The 27,769-nt window shown below is 44.3% G+C and overlaps 1 protein-coding gene across 1 annotated transcript; it reads right to left on the minus strand.

Moving 5' to 3' along the window:
* Positions 1 to 13,237: 13,237 nt before the first annotated feature.
* On the minus strand, positions 13,238 to 26,017 carry SMIM13 (small integral membrane protein 13). Its single transcript, XM_052773457.1, has 2 exons — positions 25,734 to 26,017; positions 13,238 to 16,909 (listed from the first exon to the last, which is right to left on the minus strand). The coding sequence occupies exons 1-2, from the start codon at positions 25,807 to 25,809 to the stop codon at positions 16,716 to 16,718; spliced, it is 270 nt and encodes an 89-aa protein (XP_052629417.1). The 5' UTR covers positions 25,810 to 26,017; the 3' UTR covers positions 13,238 to 16,715.
* Between the last annotated feature and the right edge of the window lie 1,752 nt (positions 26,018 to 27,769).

The raw sequence follows: 27,769 nt of genomic DNA on the forward strand, positions 1-27,769 counted from the left end.
GGAGTTCACTTCCATCTTTTCACTGATGAGTGCTTGTAGTGTGGAGTGAGAACTTGAGGGTGTAAAAAGAAGGGATGGACAGTTTCTCTGCCTGTCCAGAAGAAGCAGGTTTATCCAACTCAACTACACAAGGCATCAAGTCCAAAAAACAACCATCAGGGTCTACAGCGCACCAGACCACGCTCCTGCCCCGTTCCTGGTGTCTATTCCTGCTGCGTGAGCTGCATCCTGAACCACCTCATCATAGCACAGGCACAGGTCCTTGAGGTGAACGGGGCAGTTCCTCTCAACACAATCCCACGATAAGGTGGGGTGGCAGGACACAGATGTGACTGTCCACCCATTTTGGCCTGTTCTCCCTCTCCAGCATTTACTGGTGAAGCCACAACCCATGCAGGAACTGGAAGAGCAGCTTTGTTCAGTGTAGCCATCCTTCCCCACCCCAACCCAATAGTAAGAGCATCCCTCTTCTACACGCCAAGTTGAGCATTACCTGTGTGGGGGTTCCATCTGAAACAACCACGTGGCTTCAGGGATCATGGAGTCTTTCCCAAAAGTTATCTTCCCATTTCACTGTTGCCAAGGCACTGCCCTACCTCCTGTCAAACACCCTGGGTGTGCAAGGAGGAAAGAAAAAGCCTGGGACTGGCTCTGTGCTTTCGCCAGTTCTTGGCTGCCACTGAAAGATGTTCCTGCTGGAGAGTGCAAGTAAAATGAACACCTCGAGAGCACAGTGCCTGGTCTGGCCTGTTGTGTCCTCACAAGGGGAAAGCCAGTGATGCAGGATTGCTTCCCAAGAGTGCTCCATTTTGTTCCTCTGCTAAATTTAAAAAGGTCAACTAACAACAAAGGAGGGACTGGACAACCAAAATGGTTCGGAATAGTAACCAGAGCCTCTTTGCTCTCCTCCCTGAGCCACAGTGTCCCCACACAGTTGCCAAGAAACTACCGCTGTTTGGCAACCAAGTTGATGGCCAGTGTGAAATGACTGTCTGATGTCCAGTGTGGAAAAAAAAAGGCTGCCTTGCACTAGTGGCAAATGCAGAACACACTTGGCTCCTTACTCCAAACATTAAGTAAATGCTAATTCATATTAATCAGAAAAATGCTTCCTTTCTTTTCCAGGATGATGAGTGAGGGAGAAAGAGGAGAGACAAAAGCCACTCTTGAAATGGGCAGGTTTTAGAGAAATTATCAGTTCATACTGATTCATGATACAGGACACACTTCATTGCACCCCACGTTGCACAACCCCCTGCTGCTACTTTTACCATTTCTTGCAAGCCACGGCTGCGCAGCTTCTGTTTTCATTAGCTTCGCGTTGCTGCAACCTTGGCAAACCCACCGTCTGCCGTTCCAGCAAAGGCAACATGGGTGAAGGAAACCAAGTTCCCACACTGTCGCCTGATGCTGGATTACAACCCAGCATCTTCACATCCCCCAGAACTTCCAGACCCTGGAGCTTTTAGTACTGTCCGACATGTACATCTGGGCTACGTTTCAGAAATGTCCCTCCCACGTCTACTGCCAGTGCTCTTCAGAGTGTTGCTACACCAGTAACACCTTCCCTCTGCCCACGAGCCAAGCACCTGTAGCTGTTCTGCTCCAAATTCAGCTTTTCCCTGTTGAACCCCACTTCCAGGCTGCCTGCTCCACCTTAACATGCCTCAGTCTCAATCAAAAGGCTTTAGAAACTCATAGGATTTACTCCAAAGGTAGTTCTTAACCCTCCCTTGCTGCTTTCTCCTCTCACAATGTTCACAGCATTAGTCCACATTTAGACAGGAACATTTCCAGGGCAAAGACAGGGTCTCGCCAGTCTCGGAGGACGACACAGAGGGTTCCTCCCAACTCTGAAACATGCCTATTCATTTCATCTTACACCCATTACACTGGCAGTTTCAAAAGCAACATACACACATCACTCTTAAGTCAACAGAGCCCTTTTTCTGCTAGAAGATTTTTCCCATCTCAGAGATAGACTCTCCACATAATGTGGGGTTTTTTTTTCAATAACTTCTTTTTGCTATTTGCACCCAAATTCCACCCAAGACAACAGCGTCCTCTGTCTGAGGAGCCCTGGATATTGCTGTGTGGCTTTTCAACATCAGAGTAAATCTATAGTTATATCTAGTGCTGCAAAGTCCCCTGAGAGGTTCTTCTGACTCAAAGAGGACGTTGAATCCAGGCTTGAGAGTACCTGGATAAAGTGAACAACAGTAGGAGAAACATCTAATCCAGCCTTATCATAAGCCTGCTGACTTCAGAGAGAGCAGGTGTGACATGAAAGTTAACCTCCTGGGAGCTAGCGTGAGGGCTAGCACAGACTCTCTAACTTGTACCACCTCAGTTTCCCTCCAGTGAACTGCCCAGAAGCAATTTTATTTAGATTAAATTAGAGCTAAATTTGGAGCGCAGCTCACATCGTTAGCAAGGCCTGATCACGCTGGACATGCTGCTGGCCATTGGAGTCAGTTAGGAAATGCAAGTACATCATTCTCCATTCAAAACCCAAATATTTAGTCTTCGGTGCCTGTGAGTTATGCAGGGCATGAAATAGTCAGCAGCCTGACCTCAGAGGAGAGCCATTCCCAGGGCATTGCTTTGTGCCTCCGGGGAGCTGCCGAGTTCAGAGTGGGGTGCTCTTCATCCCACCGCCTTCCAGGTCAGTGGCTAGGACCACGCAGGGATGGCCTCCCAAAGCAAAGAACCAACAAGGACAGTTTCAGGTCAAAACGTCAGGGCATGGCTGGGCATGCATGCTGCTGGCTGTTGCAGAGCCCTCCTCTTCAGCCTCACAGGGCAGCAGAAAATCAGGAGTTGGCAGTTCCGTGGCAAGAAGCAAGGAGACAAAAAGCTCCTTGTGCCTCCTGACAAACCCATGGCTCTACAGCGATGTGGTCTTGGCTCACAGTTACTGTGGATTTCTGAGCAGGAAAAGGTGAAATGCTCCAAGGGAGAGGCAATGCTGAGCAGAACGTGACCTTCCCACCTCTCCTGGGGTTTAATTTGCAAAAGTAACCTCCTCACAGGAGTTTGTGCTTCAGTTCTGTCTTTTCAGCAGACAGTATTGAGCTAGGCTCAACCCAGAATGGATCTGCAGTTTGCTTTCTTCTTGCTGCAACTCTCTGGGTTTAACTTCTGGCCCTGCATCCCTACAAGCAAAGTCCATCAAGTCAACGTTCCTCCCGGGAGTCCACCTTGTTGCTATTGACCTCTCCATCTCCATGAGTTCTCCGAGTCCCTGCCGAGGGCGAAGCCCAGCGCCTGAGAGACCTGCACCCAAGGAGCACTGCTGAAGCTGGAATGGACTCAGCATATGTACCACCTCCCTGGCAGGGGTTTCTTTTTCCCTGCTGAACACTAAGAGACACGGTATCTTTTTCTGTACAAGCAGCAGCTCGATACGTCAGGCTGACTACAGCAAGAACAGAACGGGGGAGCACGAAGTATCAGGTTTACAGGAGATATATAAAGCTCATCTCATCTGCAACGCGCTGCCTCAGCTTTGCGACACAAGCAGCAGCAGCCGCCTCCGCCGCACGCAGCAGGCTCCCAGAAGGTTACACATACCGTAAGCCCAAACAAAAATCACGATTCCCTGGTTCCATGCACGCTCACGCCCACGGGGTATCAGCTTCTGTCAGCCAAGGGAGGGATGTAAAAATCTTGCTGCTGGGGGGGGGGGGGGGGGGGGGTGTTGTCCCTGAAATCAGGGGGATTTTTTTTTCTTCTTCCCTGTAATTTCCCTTAATTACAGGAAAAATGATCACAGCTCTTTCCTTGATGCAAAGCTGCAGGAAACCAAATCCAAGAGGCCCTTTGCAGCTTCCTACTTAGCTGGCTTTATCTTGCTCAACGCTGCACCCAGGGCTACTCAAACCATTGCCAACCAGGAAGGCACAGTAACAATGTCCCAGAAGCATCTGCTATTTATATGAAGGCAGACTTGAGCGTGGTTAAATGAAGGTTACAGTGAAGGACAAGCAGAAAAATCTGAAAGAGGAAAGCAGAGAGGAAAGGAGAAAAAGTAAAAAAAAAAAAGCCTGCTCTGGCTTTAGATTGTCTTGCAGAAAGGAATCAAAGCATATTTTAAAACTGTTTGTGCAGGTAGAAGGCTCCAGGGCATTTCCCCGTGCAGTGATTCAAGTCTGCCATTATTCCCAGCTAAGCTCAAAAAGAAAAAAGCTACAAGGGTGAGCAGCCATGAACATGAAAAAGAAAAATGGACTTTTACTGTTGTTTCACCCTGTGCTTTGTTTTTATGAAGGATGGTAGAAGCAGCCCACCCAAAAGCCTTTTATCTCAGGAGGTGATTTGAGCTGGAAACAGGTACCTGTAATTAACTTGCATTCCAGAACAGGAGAAGTTAACTTGGCTTTTCTTCATGCCGCATTTCAAAGAGAAATTAATTTTTGATAAATGAGAACGAGCATGTGCATTCTGCAGCACTTGACCTGCCGTTACTTTCAGACCTCACTGCTCAAGACACAGCTTTTGGTTGTCCACTGGCAGATTTACTTAAGGAAAGAGCACAGCCCTGCTGGCCACTTACATCACTTTCATGGGAATTGCTACAATGACCAAAAGGATGTTCCTAGAGCAGGGCTGCACCGCGCAGAGACACCTCATTCCCCTGCATACATACTCAGGAGGAGGTGGATGCGGGATCCACCACTTCCATCCTGCAGCAGCAGCAGGTGGAGCTGCCTCTGCACACCGAGAAGTTAAGGTAAAAATCCACACATCCCACCAATGCGGGCAATGCACAAAACTACCAGCTCCATCCGAGGAGAAAAGCTGCTGAAGACAGCAAGATACACAAATAAGAAAGCCTCTTTCTTGCTCCCTGCTTCCTTCTCCATGGGGATGGTGATGCTTAGAAGTGCCCAATTTGGATTAGCCCATCTCTGCTCCCAGTGTGAGATGCTCCAGATGTGATTCATCTTGCCTACCTGAAGACATTTGCATGTGAGATATCATCACAGTCCCCTTTAAACTGACTGGAGACCAAGCCACGTGATTAAATCTGCTTTAGGAGGAGACAAACCCTCTCCAGGCTCCGATGATTAGGTCTCATTAGGTCTTCAAGGGCAGCTGAGACAAGCAGCTCAGCTGCGAATGACCGTATCATAAGCTCCTAAATTTTGAGGATGACGATTCCTACCCACAGACCCCACAGCTGCCTCCTGAAAGTTGCTGTGGCCACATACACAGTTTAAGTCACAACCTGAACGCTAGAACACCACAGAAACTCAGGGACTCCCCCCCCAGCCCATCAAGCCTGAAGCTGGTATCAGTACCGTCAAAGCGTTGGTCCGGAGGGTTCAGCAAGTCAGAGCAGTCCTGGAGCCTGAGCCTGCAAATGTCACAACCCACATCCAAGCCGAATCCCCCAGCCCTGCCACCTCCCCCTGCGCTCAGGCAGCCTCCAGGCTTCGGGACCAGACCTGATTCTAAAGTCCTATCGACCAAAACACGCTCTGTGCCAGACGGGGGGAAAAGCAGGACAGGCAGGTAGCTCACACCTCTCTGCCTCCACTCTCCCAGCAATTTTCTTGCCATCTCTGGGCTCGTAGCAGCACAGAGTCCAGGTAGTTACGGAGGGCTTGCTTGGGAGCTCCCAGCCTGAAGGCATTCCTGGGTTGGGTTGCTCTTCCTCATGCCAGGGCAGAGGAACACAGGGCTCAGGACAGGAAAAGCAGGCAGATGTTCTTAGGGTCACAGAGGTGGTTGTTTAGGTGATGTTTAGCTCCCCTTCAATAAGCAATCCTGCATACAGCCCTGCCGTGCTGGAAAAGTGTAGCACAGAGTTTCAGGTGCTCATTTCCAGGGAGACTGTGTGCCAGATGTGGAGCTAAGTAGCCACACATCTGGAGCGGGTGTCCTTTGGCACAGGAAGGGCTGAATCGCCAAGGAAGGCTAAAGGAGCTCCATGCAATTGAACAGCATTTGATTTTGAAGCGTGGATTTGAAAATTATTTTCTGACAAAGTGTGTTTGCTTTCTTTTACTAGTTAGAAACATTTTGTGAAAGTTCTTTTTCATTTACTCTGACTGCTTCTCCACTACCAGCACATATGCCTCATCCCATTTTTGTCTGGGGTTTTTTTTCCTCATATGGGGACAAGGATGACACAACTGCAAACAATATGTACCTTACACAGCAAGTACGTACATCCAGCTGAATGTGTTTTCACTTCTACAGCTTTTGCACATTTTTGTTTTTCTCTTCACAATATTTAGGAACAAACTCTCAAAGAGCTTATTCTCAATGCTTTATCTAATGACACAAGCAAAGCCTTCTGTCAGCAGGGAACTGCCTATGCAATGAACTGCTGGGGCAGCTGGCAGCACAGGAATAAACAGCCAGGTATTTGGGCACTGTGCTCATTAGCAGTTAACCAGACAGGGAAGCGTCAAGATACCCACAAGCTGCTCCTGTACCACAAAGTGACAATACTACTGTTGGAGGAAACAAAAGCACCCACTTGGAGGCCAGCACGAGATACCAGACCATTATCGTGTAATCCAGACTCCTGCAGTTGACTAGTTTTCCAGCAGAGGAATCTGCCTCAGTCCGTGCTAGCACAGGGGGAAATCCCCCAATTCATATATTTCATATGGAGCCATTACATGTCATCAGCTACTTATCAGAGGGGCTCTGCTACAGATAACTTTTTCTGCTCTGAGTCCCATAATAGGGCAGTAGCACAGGAGCCTGCGGCATCTCTTCCACAGCAAACCAAAATCTCTGGAGCAACCCATCCAACCCACTTCACAAGAAATAACTTCAGCAGAAAATGCCAACCTCTGCTTGCAGGCAAGGCAACAGGGAATAAAATCTCTGTGCCCTGTGAACATTGCTCAGTTTCCCACCCTTTACAAAAACAATCAAGTAGAAAAGTGAAGTGCAGTGTTTTCTACCTGAACGCATCCATGGCTTTCCCAGAAGGAAATTGTACGACAAGCGGCCAGGAGAGCACTCCAACAGACTTCCCTTTCCATTCCTCAGCAATGCTGCTTTTCCACAGACACAAAGATGAAGGCACAAGCCTTATGCACAGAAAAGCCACAGCTGTGGCTGCATCACCAGCTGAGATGCATCTATTTTTAAAGCTCATTCCATGCACACCGCAGCGAGTCCTCCAGGCCTGATTTGTCTCTAGCCCTTGCACGTTAGGTAAAAACACAAATTAAAAAAAAAAAAAAAAAAGTGGGGGAAGGGCCTTTCTAAACCCTACCTTTTGCACAAGTAGGAACTAATTAGCTTTTCACAGCTTCTTACACAGATGAAATCAACTACACGGAGGGTGGGACAGTCTGACACCTGCCAAGAGCAGCACCAAGCCCAAAAGCAGAGCCCAGCTCTAATCTCTGCTGGCCCTGCTCAGTGTGCAGAGCGGCCCAGGCCATGGGCACAGGTGGGCAGGAAAGGCTGTGATCTCCTCCCACGTGCTGCACTGAATGCTGGTTTCTTGCTGGTCATTTGTAGCCGTAAACATGACAGCTATTTGTAAAACAAAGCATTTTTTTTTTTCATTCTGGACATTGGAGACTTTTTTAGTTGAGGGGAGGTGTGTGTGCAATATTCCATTGGTTTTGTTCTCCGAGCATCTCTAGCTATCAGCCTGCCAACATTTAAGAAGGTAAGAACAGCCCTGTTGGCTCAGGCCGTGGTGCACATAGCCCTGTATTCTAACAGGGGCAGATGGGTATGTCCAGGGTAAACTCACCAGCCTGACTCTCCCTAGTTCTCGCAATCATTGGACCAGGGTTGTTAGGAAATACAGCCCTGCCTCTACCTCTTGTTATCCTGTGAACTTGGGATTTGCCCATGGAAGTCTCCATTAGCCTGTATCTGCAGGTTCCCAAACATATCTTCATGACATCCTGTGGCAGCTGGGTGCACGCTTTCATCACCTCCTGTATGAAGTGCATTTGTTTACGTGTGGGACATCCCAAGAAACCTGTTGCTGCAGCCACCACTGAAGTACCTGGCGTTCCTAGAAAAAAACCACTGCTCCTGTCATGTACCTGTACCTTGAAACAGTGTCCTCAGTCTGTTGTGTCCTCTTCCCAGAGCAGGAAGCACACACGGAACCCCACACTCTCCTCTCAGCACACTTTCTTCCTTTCCCTAGGACAGGCTCACCCCGCTGTCCCTCACAATTACTTTTGAAGCATCCTCCAGTCCTGGTTAAAGTGTTGATGATGAGCACGTCACCTAACATGAACTGAGGGGAAGGGTCTTGGGGACGGGAGAAAATCCAGTGTGATTGTTGTAGTCCCCGATGTGATGGATGGATCCTGGCTAGCCAGCCTCGGGGTGGAGTCCGGACAAGAAAAAAATAGAAGTCCTGTCTGTTTTAGGACTTAACGCACATGCAAGAGGCTGACTTCAGGTGTTCCTCCTGCTGGCCATAGGGCAGAGGCTTCTTCCTCCTGCCCAAGCCCCAAAGGCGGGCAGGTGGCCACGGCTGCAGTGGTCCAGCACACAGGCAAGCAAGTCCTTTCCAGCGGTGGTCCCATGCCCCCAGCAACGCTCCTGCTCCCCACGGAGCTGCCTGCCGCCAGGCAGAGCAGCAGTGTAAGAGCCAGTGTCATCCTCAGCCCTGCTAGGTGATTACAGACAGCCCAATTTTTAATCCCAACACATTTAGTCTCAGTTTTGAGTTAGACGGCCTTGCCAAGTGCTAGGGACTGTTAACACAAGAGCAGCAGCCCTCCAGACCCAAACAGCAGACGAAGGACTCCTCAGGCACACACCCGCATGGCTGGAATAAGCCTTGTTTACCTGGCAAGCCACACAGACTGAAACAAGAATTAATTATATTTTCTTTTAAATGCCAGCAGCTCTCCAAGTGTAAATGTTAGATCTGCTAATGGGGACTTGCTGTTACTCTTAGGTAATAAATGAGGGGCTCAATAAAGGGAAAATAGGTTTCTCCAAAGCCTTGTGCAACAAAGTGCTCCCTCCTTCTCCCTTAGCCTGAATACAGAAGTTCATCAGCAGGATAACTCAACAAGGCTCCCACTGTATCTCTTTTTTACTGCTCTCCTCAGGGATTTTGGTCTTTAATGCAAAGAAATTGTGACACAGGCTCTCTGTCCCCAAGTCTAATATTAATATTAGATTATTAAGATTATTAATATTAATATTAGATTGCTACTGGTCTAATATTAATATTAGCCTTGGGGAGAAGATTTTAAAGTGAGCTGATCATGAGCCTTTGTTTTACCTGCTCAGTAACCAGCAGCATTTAGACCAGCCCTGGTGGGGTGGCATTTCACCTCACACCTCTGCAGTGAAACTACAAGAAGCATGAGGGGACACAGTTGTGAATTGGTTTTGAAGAGATCTGGATGGCAGGCAGCTTGCCCTTGCGATTAGACAGGGGAAAAAAACCCAACCCATTTCTTAAGCTGCTGTTCACCTCATTACAGTATGTTTGTAACCCTGAGACCTGAAGAGGTGCTGCTGTGGTGTGTTTGGGGGGTTTTTTTCTTAAGCACGGTGAGAGGTAAGAAAAGCAGATCCCTGTTGGCACTTTTGAGACCTCCCTTCTTGGGGCAGATAATTTTTAAGGTCACTTTCCTTTACAAAGCAAAATCCAATGTTCCTCCTGTGCCGCAGAGCAACGTGCAAGTCCCCCTTAGGCACACGACTCCATGTGTCGCACAGCTTTTTTGGCATGAACCATATGGCCAAACAAGAACCAGGCTCAGCCCCTGCAAGGAGCTGCCCTTGTACTTCCCAATCCCACTAGACACCAGCAGAATTACTAAAAAGAGCGACAGCAAACACAAAGGAGCTCAACGGCGTTGGCCCTGATGGACTCCACGTTTCTCCTGGCAGGTGGACCTCTACCGCAAAGCTTGAAGGCCCGTGCCATCTAGTGGTGAAAAGCCAGCCCCAAAGCTCCCTTCTACCCGACTTGGGTACTAAAAACCTCCGGGGTTTCAGACTGGATCTGCGCTGCGAGCAATTCACCAGTTGAAGCAGCCAGTCCAGGGATAAGCACTTTCCCCTATCCGTGCCGTCACTCCAGGATTCAGGAGAAACACGAGGACATCCTGGAAGCAGGGACAAGAGAAAGCAAAATCAAGTCTGCCCTCAGTATCTGAATCCTTTGTAAAGTGTAAAAAGGGCTGCAATAAGCGTCATTGCTAGTGCTTAAATGTCGCGCTTGTTAAACGAACCTTGTGATTTTGGAAAATAAAGAGGCTAACACAGAAAGTCAGTAGAAGACCTGCACATCAGAGCCACAAAGTGAAATTCCCAGCTCCCTGCCTTCCGCCTTGGTGCACCCCCTTCGCTGGGCTGGAGGAAGGATGAGCATTCTCCCCCATGGCAGGAGTAGCGGCGCCGGTTGTTTGCAAACCTGCCACCACGCCGCTGGCACGGGACAGAGGTCCATCACACCAGTTCTGTTCCTGGAAAGACAAAGGTCAGGTTGTGCCAGGATCAGAAGTCACAGCAGATGCAGTACCGTCCAGCCACAAACCCAAGTGGGCTTGTGGGGTTTATCAGTGTTGGAGAACGCAGTCGATGCTGCAGACCTGGTGAGCTTGAGCTAACCGTGTCGTGTCTCAGCTGCCTGTTCGTGCCTTGTGGGCACCAGCACCCCACACCGAGCTCAGCCCTCTCGCAGCTGCCCAGATCCGCAGGCAGTGTCTCCTGTTTCTTCTCAGATGGTTCTCAAAGCAGGGTCTTACAGAACTTGAGGGTAACAACTCTTTACATTCTTAAAAGCTGAAACCACTCACGTTGGAAACAACTGGTGCATGAGAAATGTATTTTGATGCATTCTACCATCGCAAGGATGTTGCCTGACGTTTTTAAACAGGGAAAAGGCTAACAGCTGATCAGCTGGCATTGAAGGGCTGAGACACAGGAACTGCAATTAACTCAAAATAAGCAAGAGGTTCTCAGAAAGACAGAAGGCTCCTGATTAGGTTCTCAAATAAGAAGGAGCAGGGCACTGCACTAGGAAGTTCAAGACTGACTGTAATAAAAATTCAGTGTTAATGTAGCTCCAGTAGTTTAATATAGCACACAGTAGCAGCAAAACTTGCTTCAACCCAGAGCTAATGTTATTTGTGAACAGACACATTTGCTGATAAGACACTTTCAACTCCCCATACAAGATGTTAAAATAGTCTAGCACGGAGGAGAGAAAATTGATATGACATGCAGCAAACTATCCTCCTCTGCAGTTCTGAGGAGGACACAGGTTACACATAGCTTCTCCTTTCGAAGCTCTGCAGTCATCTGCATAGAAGGCTGGAAGTTTCAACAGGGTGGAAGTCAGCCGTGTGAATTGTACAGCACACACAGACCCAGGCACGAGGGATTCACAGGTAAGTACCTCTCTGGCCACAGCTCCCTGATACGGGATCCCTTCTTCCTACCCTTCTGAGTTCAGGTACACTGCCAGCATTCAGGATGAGTCCTGTGGCAGTACACACAAAGCATGCTAGCAGAGGGAGGTACACCACAAACAGCATGTGTGCAATACTTTGACAACGACCCCAAAGTGACCGTATTATGGCCCCATCCCATCCTCCCCTAGATATTAGGGTCTCTTTGCTACCAAAGTTGAAGGAACATTTGTATTATTCATTTCCCATTGTGGAAGCTGAAAAGCCCTGTGAATAGGAATGCAGGAAAATAAAGCTCAAGATGTATTTCATCTCAGTGTCCCCATTTGTAAAACCAGGACATAAGTCTTGGTTTGAGTTCTGTTGATGAGGTCTCCTGCCTTTAAGAGACTTCTCCCCCAGATTTCCACAGCTGTACCTCCTCCAAGGGTGACTACACCTCAAGAGCTGTCAGACATTAGCACCGGTTAGTTCTTCCGTTCGCTCCATGATGCTGCTCTGTCCACCCACAGGTTCATCTTGCCGTTCCTTTTGCCTGAAGCCAAGTCCAACATTGCTACGTGTCAACATAAGCCCTCGACCAGATGCAAACCCTTCTCAAAGGCAGTCTACAAAGCAGGGTGGAAGAGCCTCCATTCCATCCAGCTTTCAGAGATAACGTTTTATTGATTACAAACACCCACAGGGATAACAGAGATGCTCAAAAGATACGAGCTTCTGCTCTACATGAAGATTACAGCTAAGGTATCAAAGGTTTATATAAAACCCAGCATAATCACACTGCCAACTTCCAGTCTAATCCCACGTAAAAAAAAATCTTCATATAAGTATTAACCAAGCAAGATGAAACACTGCTTGTATTTTACAAAGACTGTGTATTTTAATTGTGTAGGATCAAGGCCACAGGAGACCCCTGACAGCACACGAGTGTCTGTGGGGAAGGCGCAGTATCAGTTAAAACAGCCCTTGGTGTAACTTTGGGCAGTGCAGAGTTGTACAACAGCACCTTTATTCATTCCAGGGGAACAGACCATGAAGCGTTTCCTTGGGATCAGTACCAAAGTAGAAAAGCAAGCGTGTGTTTTACAAGCATCTGACACCAATAGCCCATCACCGAGCATTCCCACTTACATTAGCCCCCCAAATACAACTCAAACTTTTTGAGGTCAAAAGACCCAAGTGCTCAACTTACATAATGCCACGACATTTTACTGTACTACGTTAATAGCCCCTTTTTACAAGTGAGAAGAGTAGGACAATAGCAAAACAGCTCATTCTCTCAAGATTAAAGAGATCTTATCTGGTGGGTTTGGTTGGGTTTTTGGGGTTTTTTGTTTGTTCGGTTTTAAATCTTCTTTTAATCTCTTATTATTCAATAAAAGAACCCAGGATTCAATTTATGCATTTTACTTAACAGAAGCAATCAGGGATGAAGCATGTTCTCATTTCCTTCTCCTGCACATCTTAATTTCCAGAAGACAAAGAACTTCCTACTTTACCAACATACTTACAGAAAAACTAAGAAGTCTACAAACAATCTTAAAAAGTATCAAGAACAAAGGAGGGAGGAGGTGGTTTTATTTTTGTTGAGTTTGTTGTCTGTTTGGGGTTTAACTGCTAAAATGAAATGCCAACTTTCAAGGACAAGGCAGAAAAACCACCTTTAGTAACAACTGCTCTGAAAGATACATACTAAAGTGTACTTTAAAATGAAGTCATCTGTAGGTATTACACCTGCTAGAATATGACTTTTGACAGGTCATCTTTCGTAGTGTTGCACACTCAAACAAGAAGTCTCATTCTACAGGCAAAATCCCATTCAGAAAAAGTCAGAAAACCACTCGGGTCAAATATTCATATCAAGTCTGGTTACTTTATTTTTCCATCTGTGCAGTCAGTTAAAAGAACAGTTAACGATGAAAACAGACAACCACAGAAGCTTTAGGTACAGTATTGTAACACTGAAGAAGCAGACGACCACATTGAACACATTCTTTATGCTGGTCATTTCCAAACAAAACAGAAGTCCATACACAGGTCTAGTTCAGTGTAAAACCTGATATTAAGCAGCAAGTTGCTCACAAATTGCAGCACAGTATATGGCATTTACTGCAAATAGCTACAGCAGCAGTGCTTAGTGGATGAACTGCATAGAATTAGCCTCATAGGCAAAATTAAATCACCACGATAATAACCTTAGTGGCTCCCTAAGAGGTCTGAGTTATGCAATTCAGCATGAACAAAATTGTTTACACCACTCAAATTTTAGCAATAGCTTTTGTGTTTTTTCCACCAATCTACACTCTGTTTGTTCCAGCCTTCATTGCAGTTAACTGTTTTCAATTAACTGTCACATACAACATAGGTAATTACTGCTTATTCGAAGTTACACAGCTCCTGCAACGAAGGTGATATGACTATATTTAAAGTAAGAACCCAAAATACATTCAAGAGAATGGCTGCAACAATAAGGCAATAAACAGTTTTAAAAATAGATCCTACTAAACAAAACAAGACCAGCTGTGTAACCCGTTGCCTTCATAAGGTTTCAGACTTGAATGGGTCAATTCAAAGTTAAGTGCTTATCCACCAGTAACATTTCAGAAGTACATTGGTAAAAATATTCAAAGACATGAGTATATTGGACTGCCAGCAATCACAACCCAGGTCTTATCACAAGTACGCTTTCACACATACAGCTTCGCTTTTACAGGTTTGCATGAAGAGCCCTGTACAAAGATTTTACTACAGACTCCTTCAGGAAAAATTATGCATTGACAGAAGACATCAGCATTCCAAAACTCTTCTGAACCACATAATATAAACCTTTGACCTGCTACTAATAAGGTCATTAAAGTTATACACTAGGCAGACAGCCTTATTGGCAGCTATGTCACAGCAACATTAAAAAAAAATAGCATCAGCTGTTTGAAAAAAAAAAGAGACTGAAAATTACTTTGGGGAGTGAAATGTACACCTACATACAGCAAGGAAGGGAGAAGGAAGTTGTTTGGCTAGAGCAGATGAGCTACCCACAGGTTCCACATCCATCTTATTGCATATTTGATCAGTGTCAGCACTCAAACCCACATGGGTTTTTCCTTCATTATCTTGCTCCAGAGTCTTGATTCTTGCACCTTTAGAGCTACGCTGACTAGCTATGTATATTGCTGTAACTTCACATTTCTTCACAGCTACTAGAAGCAGAGACTGAGTTAACAGTTACTTAGTAACAGGGATACTACAAGCATCAGCCTTTTGACATTTTCTGTGTGCTAAAGTCTAGGTAAAAGTGGAGTGCAGCGGAGTGTCAATACCCTAAGTCAGTACAAAAAAAAAAATTTATTTGTAAGCCTATATTAGCAAAGCTCAAGAGAAAGATGCTAAAGGTGTTTAAGAAAAACGTACCAGTACTTGGTTAGCACTGCTAAACTGAAAGTCTCATCATGTGAAGAGACATACAGACACAATATTTTGTGATATTAAGTTGTGCAAGGCAAACAACTGAAAGCAGCAGGGAATAGAATCTGATTGCTTTTGCTCAGTTTGAATAAATGGGAATTTTACTAATTAAAAAAAACCAAAACATCATTAGACATTCCCTTGCCAGCAGACAGGCTAGAGGAAAGAGACTATCAGTATTTCTACGTGTGTTTAAAGGATATGTGCATAGCACTGCCTAATCATGCTTGAAAATGTAACCCTGTAATACAAAGCATGCTTATACATACATGCTAGTAAACAAAACAAAGACTTTTAGACTCCAAAGGAAGGTCAGGTCTGATCTTATATATTTTAATACTGAAACATCCAAATCATTTTAGGAAGTGAATGCTCTCATTAGCTTTTGAACAGTATTCACAGATGACAAATTAAAACATAAAGGCACTAAAAGAGTGCTCTCTTCCCAGACGTAAGACTACTTGAAGAAAAAGCTAAATGTTGCTGCTTTTAGCCATATAATTGAACCAAACCACAAGTTTGGAAGTCATAGGTTTAAACTTCTTTAACAGCTGAAAGTAGAAGACCAATTTTGTAGTCCTGTTTAACTTTTTATACAGGGAACAATGATCCAAACACCACCACATATCCAAGCTTTGAGAGAAAACTGAAGCTGTTCATGACAAGACCTGTTGGTAGTTCTCTATCATACACACATCAGAGGTGGTACACACACGTTCCTCCTCTTTCCAAAGATCTCATGCATCAATCTTCAGAGTTGCTAGGTAAACAGAAGTGGAGCTCTTCATTCTGATGTGCAATGTCAAAACAGCTGTATAACTCGTTCTCAAAGAAAACAGGAGCAACCACTTATTACTGGTAAAAATCAGTAAGTCCTCCAGCAAACATGAGGTACCAAATTGATTACTGTAACACTATCAAAGTGTTACAGTGATGTCTACCAAATTGGTCAGAATGCCTTAACTGGTTCCAAGAAAGAAGTTATGTCAGGTACCATATACCTGATGTAAAGGTGTACAAAGCGAACTAGAGATGTGCTTAGTATCCAAAAACCAAGGATGACACTTCAGAATACTAAACAGTGAGTACATAACCTAGGCACCTTGCCCTCTCCAACACAAGTTGGACTTAGAGTAAAAGGTTCAGGAAAAACATACAGAAACCTAGCAGGACAGTTTAACCTATAACCCTCCTTACACCAAACCCAAGAAAACAGGTCCTACCATCCAATTCCTTTTTTTGCCCCCTTTTTTTTAAAAAAAGGAGATAATAAAAACCTGCAAATCATGTGCATCTAATATTGATTTTTCATATTTCACTTATACTTTTTATATATATAAGAACATAACTAAAATCTCACTTTAGAATACTTTCTAAAGCAGGATATTCTTTCAACCATTTTTCAAGTTCACGTGCATTCTCAAGGTTGAAGAAAAAAATAGATATTCATATATAGCTAAGGAAATAAAACTCAATTTCACTATATGTAGTTACAGTGCTGAAAAGAAAAAATAATTTAGAAACCATTTCAAGTCTGAAATGTTTACTATGCTCAGACTAATGCAAAGGCTAAGCCTGTGGTCCAGGACCTGTTTTTAATCTGTGTGCAGAGACAAGAGCTACAGCAGCTCAACATTTTTCTGATGGAGATTTCTTTCCACCCCTCCTTTCTTCCAGTATTCTATGACTAGCTGCTGAAGCTCTCCCTGAACCTCTATCGAAGTAGCATACATTGGTAGTTCAGAAGTAAAGGTCCACAGGTATTAATATTACCTCTTAAGTCAGTTTTTCAGTAAGATCAAACCACTGAACAACACAGTGCAGAGGTGCTTAACCATTCATAGTTAGTCAGAAGTTCAACGGAGTACTTTAAGTTGTCTCTTCTGCAGCTGCCCTTCGCTGTCGAGCGGATTTCTGTCTACCTCTCTGAGGCGAGGGTGGAGTCTCCTGTTCAGCTTCAGTCTCTGAAGGCTCATTGTCTCCCTGTTGGGACCCAGTATCACCTATCAATTCTCTCAGGAATTTGAATTTAGACAAAAACAATTGCCAGACCACGTACCAGCCTGCAGGAGAAAGAAAAAAGGTACTGCTTAGTTACTTCATTCAAATTGATAGTCAGCTCTCAGGCAAAGATAGCAGAAAAGTAAGAACAAATTTTAACAACTCCCATCCTCTAACTGCCAGCTCTCAAGCCCAACACCCCTCCACAGCACACCCACTCCTTTCTACAGTCCTATAAATACCAATTCAACTTGATAAAGTTTGTCTTCATCCAGAAGCAAACATTTAAGCTACAGGCAAGGACCTACACATTCTGAATTGTACTGCCATAGCAAGCAGTAAGTGGGTGATCACCATTGCACAGATAAAGGTCTTAGCTGTCAGGAGAAAAAAAATTTCTGTGGTTATACCAAAACAAGGACTCGGGATTCATTACACAGGCACTGTAAAAAGTTAGCACTAGAGTTTCTACCCTCACTCAGCAAACACACCATTCTGAAAATCACATTTTAAAAGCTGCATTACATAATCACTATTAAGCACACTTGTGGAGATCTTAAAATTAATACCATGTTTTATAATAAATCCTATTTTGAAATGCACAAGGTCTCCCTTATACGCACCAACCACATCCCCCAAATTCAAAGTGTTTCCTCACCATGCCCAAATCCCATTAAAGTAAAATTAACATTCTCTGGTAAATTTATGTTCTGCTCCACTGCTAAAATTCTCTGGGTCCAAAAACTATGCAAGTAATGAGTTGAGATGGTCACACTTCTAGAATCTCTCTTGAAAAATATTTAAGATCCAGCTTCTCTCTCTTGTATAAGGGTTTCTATAACAGGTAGCCAAGAAACTTAAAGCAGGTACAAATATATCTAAACATAAACCAAAATCTCCCTTTTAAAAGGCATCCCTTATCTAAGCATTTAGGTCAAGAAAGACTGGAGTTTTACCCAGCTGAGAACTAGTGATATCACTTTCCCTCTAGCTAACCAGTCAAATCTCATCATTCATAGAACAGGAACGTAACATCTGTGAAATACACAGTGAAGTAGCATAAAATTTAAACAGCTATTTGAAAACATATGCTATATAAGAATCATTTGCAACACCAAAAACCATCTGTCTGGCACAGACCTATAAATTAATACTCCCATTCTCTGTTCAGAAGGTCTTGCTAGCTTTCAAGCCTATACTGCTGACCTACACAAATATTAAGAGCCCTATTTTACAGAGCTAGGGAAACCCATCCTCCCAATTACACAACTGTCAGCAGAAACAAACTTCTGAGTGTGGACAACAGGGGCATATTAGGGAAGGGGAAGAAAGACTAGTAAGTGGCACTTATGTAACCACAGCACGACTGTTTTTCTTCCTCTTCTGTAATCAGAGTCATGCCAATACGAGCAGGCCATTGCTTAGGACACAACAACATCCCACCCTTCCTCTCCCTCCTGGAATACTTTACACATCCTGCAGACTTTTAATTTCCATTAACTTCTCTGCTGCTGAGGAGAGCTGGAGGAAAGCTTTTATATGACAACCTTTTATGATCTAAATTAATTCCTAAAGCCTACACCTAGTATTTCCTTTTCCATTAATACCTAAACCTTTAAATGACTTGTTATTAAATTGAATTTGATGTCCCACAAATGCACTAAATCCCCACACACCTAGAAAAAACCTCAATGGCAGATGTCTGGTTTTGGCATCTTTTTTCTTTCAGATCTAGAAGTAAAAATTGAAATAGCAGCTTCCCGAAAGTTGTTTCTATTGAGGGGTATTTCAGGTCTCTGGGACCTTCAATGCTTTGTGCATTCTGAAGACCAGAAGACAATCCATTCTTCTCATGGGTCTAAGCACCATTAGAAGTAATCAAATTTCCAGAAGCCATGCTAATTTCTAGTCCATGTGGGAAAAAAATGCATAAAATATTCCAAGTGAATATAGGACACTTGCAAGAAAGTAAGACCTAAGCAAAATATTACAAGTAATTCAAAAATGTGTTCAACTCCCCAATTTGTTGACAGAAACAAAATTTGAGACACTAGACTTAGAAGTACATGAAAAGCATGTGGTACCTTCTACTAAATCCACTTAAGCATATGTGTGGGGGGAGAAACTCTCAGCTACAAATTGTTTGGTTGGTTTTTTTTTTAATTATTTGTTTGGTTGTTTAAAGTCCTACCTAAAACACCTGCAAAGTGAATTACTGCAAAACAGACACATGACTTCCAGAGAGTACCACGGAACGGGGAGGGGGAAGGAAGACCCAAAAATATTCAGGGTCTTCCCAAAAGAGTTATAGGGCACTTTACAGAAGCATGACTCGAGTATATTTGGTATAAATAACCCATTAAGGGAGGTATTTTAAGTCATGCTAGACAAAGCAGACCACATTCTTCCTCTGTCACTACAAACAGGCCATTTAACACACAGAATTACTGGGGGATGGAGGGGGAGAAATACTAAAGAACATTCACAGTTCATTCTTGGACGCTCTCAAGAAAAGCAGCATTAACTTTTTTCCATGTTTTGTTTGAGTTAGAGCACAATGGTCTGAGTATCCAAAATACCGAGTACCATAAACAGACTTTAGAGCTCTCCAGCTCTGGACTACAAACAAGACAGTGTAAATAATCAGCCAACAAGACTGGTTATAGCCAACAGACAACCAGACCAGTGATAATAGCCAGGTGAAATGAACTACGATGCAGTGGATTGAAAAGAAAATTAGAACAGGCTTAGTCAATAATAGTGGGAGGAAAACCAGGCTTGAAAACTAGAGTTTCAAAACCTCAGAAGATGTCCCAGCCTGTACCAAAGAGATTTAGATGTAAGGTAATCAAGTAGAAAGATTTCTTTCTTTCACTTGCTCTAGTTACAGTGCCAGCTTGGATGGAAAGTTAAAAAAAAAAAAAAATCCCCAAAACAAACACACTTGTCTGAATCAAGTTAAGACTGCCTCTTCAGCTGAGACTCCCTGTCACCTCACAATTACTAAACAAGTAAAAATTCCCTCGGAAATAACCAGACTACTAAAGAACAGGTTATTCTGGGTAAGAGAAACTCTCTCCAAAACCAATATCAACTAAATACGCCATTAAACAAAACCATACGCACAAAGGCTGGAGGCAAATTCACAGTACTGAGTTACTTCTGAATCAGAAGACAATGCATTTTCTATTTATTTCTCAGCCTCTTAAGAACACTGCAAAGTGGTAACACCCAACATCATGCCATACTGAAGAACTGTAAGTTATGTAATACTGTATTTTTAAAAAGAAAATAATTGTAAGGTAATTTAAAATATACAAAAAAGGAAAATGGGCATTTCCATGCATTCTTGTCTTTATGCAGCTCCATTTAGCTTCGCAGCTCTTTTGCTGTAGAGCTCTCCCTGGTCAGGTAACTGACACCACCAGTTTGTATCTCATATGCTTCCACTTTGTTCAGGTAAGCTGCTCTCAAAGAAGCCCTACTGGTTTAACCTCACCACACACAACATATTTGATTGAATCAGTCTTCCAGTGCTTGCTTTATTTTCTTTAGCCATTTGATTTACCTTTTCCTCATCCTTAGCTTGATTGAACCTGTGGAAGTCAAACAGCATACCCACAATGCATCTGCAGCAAACAAGCAGCGACAACATGCAGACTATAATATGTCTACATTAATTGGTGAAAGAAGTTGCCTGTCAAAGGAGTAAGCCAGATTCAACAGTACATCACCACAGTGCAAAGCAGGGGCTCCAGCTCTTGGTGTAGCAGATACCTGAATCCAGAGAAAGTCAGGAAATCTTGTCTACCAGAAACAGACAGTATTTTGCATTTAGGCAAAATAGCAGCTCCCAGTCCTGCGGAGTTTAGTATTCACTAAAAGCTGGGAGCCAATGTCTCACTTAAAATGCCACGGTCAGGTGCCATCCAGAAACGTTTAAGCCACAATTGACATTGTGTTATCAGTACGTCAACCCCTCTTATAAATCATCATGCAATGTGTTTGTGAAGATGGGACCGTGAGTCAAAGCCTCTTTTACTGACTTATACATAGATGTATGTAACATCTGTGCTATATCAGGATGTTAAACAGATTTTATGATTTGACTATGCTTCATTAAAGCTACCTTTACTGTTACTTCCCACACCTACTCTTAGTTCTTTGTAAAGGGGAAAGAAACAAAGTGATCTGACTACAATGTTACTCCTCCTCAAAAGGTGAGGGGTACAAGTCTCAGGATCACGTATTTCATTCACCTTATACTGGCCTGTATGCAAAAGCTAACGGAGGGTTTTCTTTATTGGAGCATATTTTCCTCTTCCATTTGAAACAGGAAGAGCCAACAAAACAAAAAAATCCAGGGATATTATGGAGTGCTGGGGTAAAGCAATCTGATTTTTGTTACGTAAAATACAAATGAAACCAAGAAAGGACGGAAGGTGATGCGGTAACAACACAAGACAGAGTCTGAAGGTCTGGCTTCTACTTCTGACCCTACTCTGGGATTCCTGTGCAGTCTTGCAAGATCGTTCTACTTCTGTGCCCCTACTGATTTGAAAATAGGATGCAAGATCGTTCTACCTCTGTGTCCCTACTGATTTGAAAATAGGATGTTATTACTCCAGCACATGAAGACTAATTTAGAACTAGGGTATCACCAAGGTGAATGTTGCCTGTATTCAAATGCTGAAGTGTCCATCACAAAAAATCTTAAGCAGCTATAGCTGAAAAAAAGGAGCACAGAGCTCTAGATGCTAACGTGAGATTTGGGAGAACAGGGTTCTACTCTGAGCTCTGCGTCAGATGTCTTCTGTGACCATAGACAAGTCACTTTAATGCTGCACCATTTTTAAGATGTAGATAATATACTGCCCCAGTGCATAGCTTTGCTATGGAGAAGAAGATCAGACTGAAGGAAGCATACACTACTCTGATATTGGAATAACAGAAGACATCAGGTGACACAGTGCTTGGTTCTGCACAGCTCCTTAAACCTGGTCTCGTTTAAAACAACACTCTACCACATGCTGCTTGCTGACTGATCACAAGGAAGCTTGCTCTCTTTCAACCTCCCATTTGTAACAGTTTCAAAACTCAGCTTCAAATTAAAGGATATTTTCTCTTTATTGCTGGTCTAATCAAGCATGGCTTTTCTCATCTTTTGAAGTATTTTACAATATTCACTCATTTAAGATAGTTACAAAACTGTTTAAACAAAGCATTAAAGAAAAGTTATTCAGGTAGAGTTTAGGGCTCAAACGTTCTCCTATCTGCAACTAAATTCAGACTTGTGAAGGAAACCACACATTTGTTTCGGCACTTTGAGTTACATGATTTTTGTTTTAAGGTCATGTCTCTCAAACCACATCTCATTAGCCTCTCTTGCCAAATGAGATGAATGCTTCCATCTGTTCCACTGAAGGCACTTCCGCAATTTCACATGGCTCCATGCATTTCTAACATGGGGAAAATAAAACAAATACACAGAGATAAGCAGTACCAGAGTTCACCTTGGGTGGTATTTTATCTTATCCTATATCCTTGACTATACATGAGTTCCTCCCATCTGCAGAGGAACATGGAAGCAGCAGTGAGACCACCAGAGAGAAACCAGAGAAAGGAAATCAGAAAAGGTGAGAATAAAAAAAAGTGGAAGAAAGTTACCTTAGTCCCACTTTTAAAAGATCAACTGAAAAATTGCTATGTTTACAGTCCCTCAATGGTTTCTATGTCAGATGTGATCAGTTTACAAATAGAGATGTTGCTAGCTGCAAGACTTCCGTGCTTCCTAACAAATTCAGATTAACATTGAAAGTACCAGTTGCAAGCATCCAGAAATGTTTAAAAGAAGAAGAAATCAGGTCACTTATTCAAAGTACTTTTACAGACATAGATGCCTAATTCAGGCATAAACATTTGCTTTTCACATGTCTGAAGAACTGGTCCAAATAACTTCTGATAGTCTGTGCTTTGAATTTTGTCTTTTCACTTTAGAAAAATGATAAAATTAAATTCCCCCCCCCCCCCCCCCATTATTTGATATCACTTATCACATCACATTTGTGATAAGCAGCAGAAATCCACATGATCCTAGGATGTCTCCTGGATATTTAAGTATTGTTCTCTGCAAGCATTCACACCACGAGTCTTTATAAGCCACTCAAAATCCAAGTTACAGCTGTTTAGGCTCTTGACCCTTTATTCCTTTTCATAAGGCTGTTTCAATACCTCTCATCAGATGTCTGTAAAATATTCTTACCATCAGATCAAGCTTACTCAAGACTATATCCAGCCATTCTTGTGTCAGATTTGTCCATTAATTTGTATGTCTTGCTGGCTGGCATTTACTCATATCCTGTCATACATAGCACTCAGTCTCCCTGGGAGTCCAACAGGCTGTAAAGAATAGAGACCTGTAGCTAATAAGGTGGGTAAGAAACTGCCCGTCACTAGCACAGATCAGCAATTAAATTGGAAGTAGCCTGTACTCAGTTTTTCTAGTAGTGGTCTTGACATTGTTTTCCTTGAATATTTTCCATTAATAATCATGGCACGAGAACTAGAAGTGTACCAATATTAATCAATAAATGCTGTATGATGGAAAAAAAATCATTACCAATACTGTAAATCATTATCAAATCCTATTGAGTCACTTCTAACATGGTAACAGTTCAAGTCACCCCCAAAAAAACAATGAACGTGTCAGCTTCCTGTGTTCGGTACTTTTGAAATCTAGGTGACTTTTAGCAATCATTTTATAAGCTCTGATACTGTTGAAAGTAAAATACAATGAAGGATTCAAAGGAAAGTATTCACTGAATGCAAGATGAATGTGTAATACAGAACTCCAAACTGCTAAGTAGTTATAAGCCACTTAAAAATAAAGCCATTTATTAATTACTTTTGCTCTCTTTAAGCAAGAAAGCACTACAGAGATGTTTAAGTTAGCAGGCAAAGTTAAAGAGATCCTTAGCATTTCAATTCCATTTGTCACATACTGACAAAAGCAGAAAGGCCTGGAGAAAATGATCCTCGTTTCCGATTTTGAACGGCATGTTGTCAAATCATTTTAATCTTTCAGGAAGAGAATAAGCAAAGATCTCATATGCATACTCTGAAAACATAAAGACCCTAGCAAGTACCATGTTTCATCTTCTAAAAGATTAAAAGTGGCCAGACAACACTTAATGAGCATATAGAAACTTGAATAAGTATCGACTTAGGTCACAATTTAGTAGTCTGTAACAACAGACAGTACAGGACATGCAGGAAGAGATCACAAGACCAGGGAAAGCATACAAGGTACACCCTTATATACCCTTACAGTCCTAGTTATCTGTATTTCAGAAGTCTCCTTACCCAAGTATTAGTACTCTGGCTTAAAGATGCTGACCTTTCTTCCATGAACTTTAAATGATAAAAGTTTCAGCACCCAAAATATTCTTTGTTAATGAGCTTGCAATTTATTTCTCTGTTGTGTAAAAGAAAATTTTTTTGGTTTGAGCCTGTTGCTTGATCATTTAACTTCATGTACTCCAGTTCCTCTGTAATGATGCAATTTCACAACCATTCCCAGTTCACCTTTTTCATTCTACTCAGTTTTATAACCATCACCCTTCCTCCAGTCATCTATTTTCCAGGCTAGACAGATCTAACCTGTTTAGAGTTTCTTCATGCAAAAATCATTACGTAGCTCTCACCATCCTATTTTTTAAAAAAGAAACTAGGATTTTTCTTTTCTTTTTTTTAAATAAGGTAATACACTTTAACAAGAAAATACACTGAGACACAAGCACGTGGTAGATTCCTGTAGCAATAAAATGACATCTTCTATTTTATTTTAAACTTCTAATGTTTGATTTGCCTATTTGCTTGCTACAAAGCATTAAACAGATATTTTGGAGAAATGCTTGCAATTACTTCAGCTAATCCTTTCTTTGGGATACTAACAGCTCAGTTTGAAGCCATTATATTTCCCCACATAAATTATGCATGAATACATTTCACACTTTATGTGCATTACTCCATACATGTTAATACTGGATTTCACCTCCCGTTTTACCATCCAGTCCTGTCATACTGCAAAATCTTTTCACAATGCTTTGCCATTTTGACCACAACTAACAATTTTTTTAAGTATTAAATGTCAGCTGACTTTTCACTTCGCTCCCTTGGTTTTCAAAAATCACTCATAAATCCACCTGGCATTTGCTTTTTATCTCACAAGCCTTTCACCACAGGCTATGGCGTAGTTTGAGTTTGGTGGTGCTGTTTTTTGGGGTAGATTTTTTTTAGAGCTCCAAGTTCAGGATATTGATTACAACACTGACACGTACTACATTGCTGATTCCTTCCAAGAACTCCAACAGACCCATTAAAATAACCCTTCTCTCTACATCAAAAAAAAAAAAAAAAAAAGGCAAGTCTTGGATGCACCACACAAGAAAAAACCTCCTAAGAGCTGCTCTCAATCTATTCTAGCAAACAGATGTCAAAAGCTGAAGGGTACCAGCAGGAAGTCTACTTCTTCCATTCGCTGGCATTTCAGCCCCACGTACAAGCTGCAGCGAGTGACTGCTCAGTAGTCCTCTCACTACAAAAGCTGTCAGCTTCAGATTAGTCACCGAATTAAGCTCTGGAAGCATTTCAAGGCTCGACAACAGTCGGAAACAAAGAGAAGAGGGCGCTGTGAACGACACACCCTCCCCCGCCCCCCGCGGCACGGTGCCCTTCCACTTCCTTCGGTCAATCTGAGCAAAGAGGAACCCCCAGAGATTGAGAAAGCGGGGGGGGGGGGGGGGGGACACCAGCACCGCACACCGAAGCCAGCCCAGCCCCCCCGCACCTCCTCGCCCCCCGCCGAGGGGAGCGGGCGGGACTCACCGCACAGCATGAAGAGCAGCACGCAGGCCAGGGTAGCCACGATCACCAGCAAGGTCAGCCCGATGCTCTGCCACATGGCGCCGGCCGACTCCCCTCCCGCCCCCCCGCCACCGGCGGCAGCGGCAGGGGCCCCTCCACGAAGACGCCTCCCCGCCGCGGCAACCGCTCGGCCGGGCTGAGCCGAGCCCCACCGGCGGCCGTCGGGGCCCCCTCAGCCCTGCGGGAGGGGCGGCCGGGCCCCTCGGCGGGCCGCCTCGGGGCTGAGGTGAGGGCAGAGGCCCACCGGCGGCTACGGGGAGGAGGCCGCGCCTCACATCGCTGCCCGCTGCCCGCTGCCCCCGGGGAAGGGAGGGGATGGGGCAGCTCCGTGGCCCAGCCGGGAGGGCGAGGGGACCCGGACCGAGCCGGCGGCGACACCGGCCCCTTCTCCTCCCGCCGCCTCACAACCCGGCGTGAAAAGCGGCGGCGGCAGCAAGCCGGGGCGGGCCTTCAAGCGCGCCGCGCCGACGCAGCGCGGCGCGCGGTGCATGCTGGGAGTTGTAGTTCGCCTCCCCTCCCTCCAGCGGCAGCAGCGGGGGGGCGCCCCCGCCAACGGCGACAACAAGTCCCGTCGTGCCCCGCGCCGCCCACCTCGCGGCGCGAAGCGGCGGCCGCGGCAGCCGTTGCCCCTGGTGCAGGGCCGGGGGCCGCCCCCGCCCCGGCTCCTCTGGAGCGGGCCCGGCCGCCCCGGGAACGGCTGGTCTCCGCAGCGGCGCCGCTCCCTCGGCGGGACAGGCAGCGCTGACAGGCAGGGCTGGAGGCGGGGTGGGCTGGGGCGGTGCCAGAGGGGAGAGGCCGGTGTGGTAAAATAGGCCGTGGCTGAAGGCCCGAGCGGAACAGAAGGTCTGTAGGACAGATGGCTTCCCGGGCAGGGATTCAGTAAGGACGGGGCAGCCCGGTCTCTAGTTCCTCTTTCTCCCTCTTGTCATTGCTGCCCTCGCTTCCCCCTGTTTGATCGATCAGGGGACGGCAGGGCTACCAGGCCTTGGCCGAGGCAGCGTTCTTACATCTGTGCCACCCCAGCGTGGTTCACATTCCACATGACTTTGGCTCTTGCCCTCTGTGGACCTTGTAGCCATACGTAGCCAGCCTTTCCCACTTAAGAGGAATCTGAGGAAATGATACCTTCCAGGAATCGTGAGATAAGTGTGAGGTAATCTTGATTCTCTTATGGACTTTGCCTTTAGCACCAGAATAAAGTTATAACTTTCCTTTGCCTTGTAAGAGACACTGGTTAGTGTTTCTAAAACTACTGAAAATGTGTGTTTAAATCCACTGCTACAGAGGCCTAATTTGCCATGGCGATGTCACCATTGCAGCGAGATGTCAGAGAAGGCTAATCCAGTTCTCCTTTGTGTTTCTTTTATGGATTATTTAAAAATCTCCCCTTTTTAGTGAAGCTAAAAATTCTTGGTTTTCCTGCTCATTGAGCATGCCTGATGCCTCCTCCTTTCAAGATACCTGTAAACCAAAATTACCTGCACGTGCAGCCCCTCATTCACATCCTTAAATTTGCTGTCACTTCACCAAGTCAAGCCGGAGTTCTCTTTTTCCATTCCTAGCCTTCTCTCCCAACATTCCTGGCCCTGTTTAATACTCTGCCTAACCCACTCAGCATGCCTTTTACAAGTATCATTTAATTTGAAACATGTTTTCTGTTATTTCTCAATAACTTTGTACACTGATATGTCTCCCAATCTTTAAATGTCACTCTAATTCTAGCCTAAGGAGCTGTTACACATACTTAAGCAAGGTTTCTTCTGTATTGCAAACAAACAGCAAACCAGTAACAGTTACTGCGATATTATCTTTTGAAAAATATTTGAGCTCCTTCCTAGCTACACTGTTCGGTTTCTCTGATTGTTTACTAACTGTCTACAGTTAGAGTAAGTTGTCTGGGTATGGGACCACCACTTTCTCTTTCCTGTAAAATAGCTGTCACATTTTAGGGCTATTAAAATATTTCATATACATCATCCTATGGTTTCAAACTGGTT

The sequence above is a fragment of the Harpia harpyja genome, chromosome 1 (genome assembly GCF_026419915.1).
Source record: "Harpia harpyja isolate bHarHar1 chromosome 1, bHarHar1 primary haplotype, whole genome shotgun sequence".
In the NCBI taxonomy this organism is placed as follows: domain Eukaryota; kingdom Metazoa; phylum Chordata; class Aves; order Accipitriformes; family Accipitridae; genus Harpia; species Harpia harpyja.

What these genes read in the sequence shown, in the direction of transcription:
- SMIM13 (XM_052773457.1), bottom strand. Translation starts at nt 25,809, where the DNA reads ATGTGGCAGAGCATCGGGCTGACCTTGCTGGTGATCGTGGCTACCCTG. An exon ending in GCTGCTCTTCATGCTGTGCG is followed by an intron (nt 16,910 to 25,733) that starts GTGAGTCCCGCC and finishes TTTCTCCTGCAG; the next exon opens with GCTGGTACGTGGTCTGGCAA.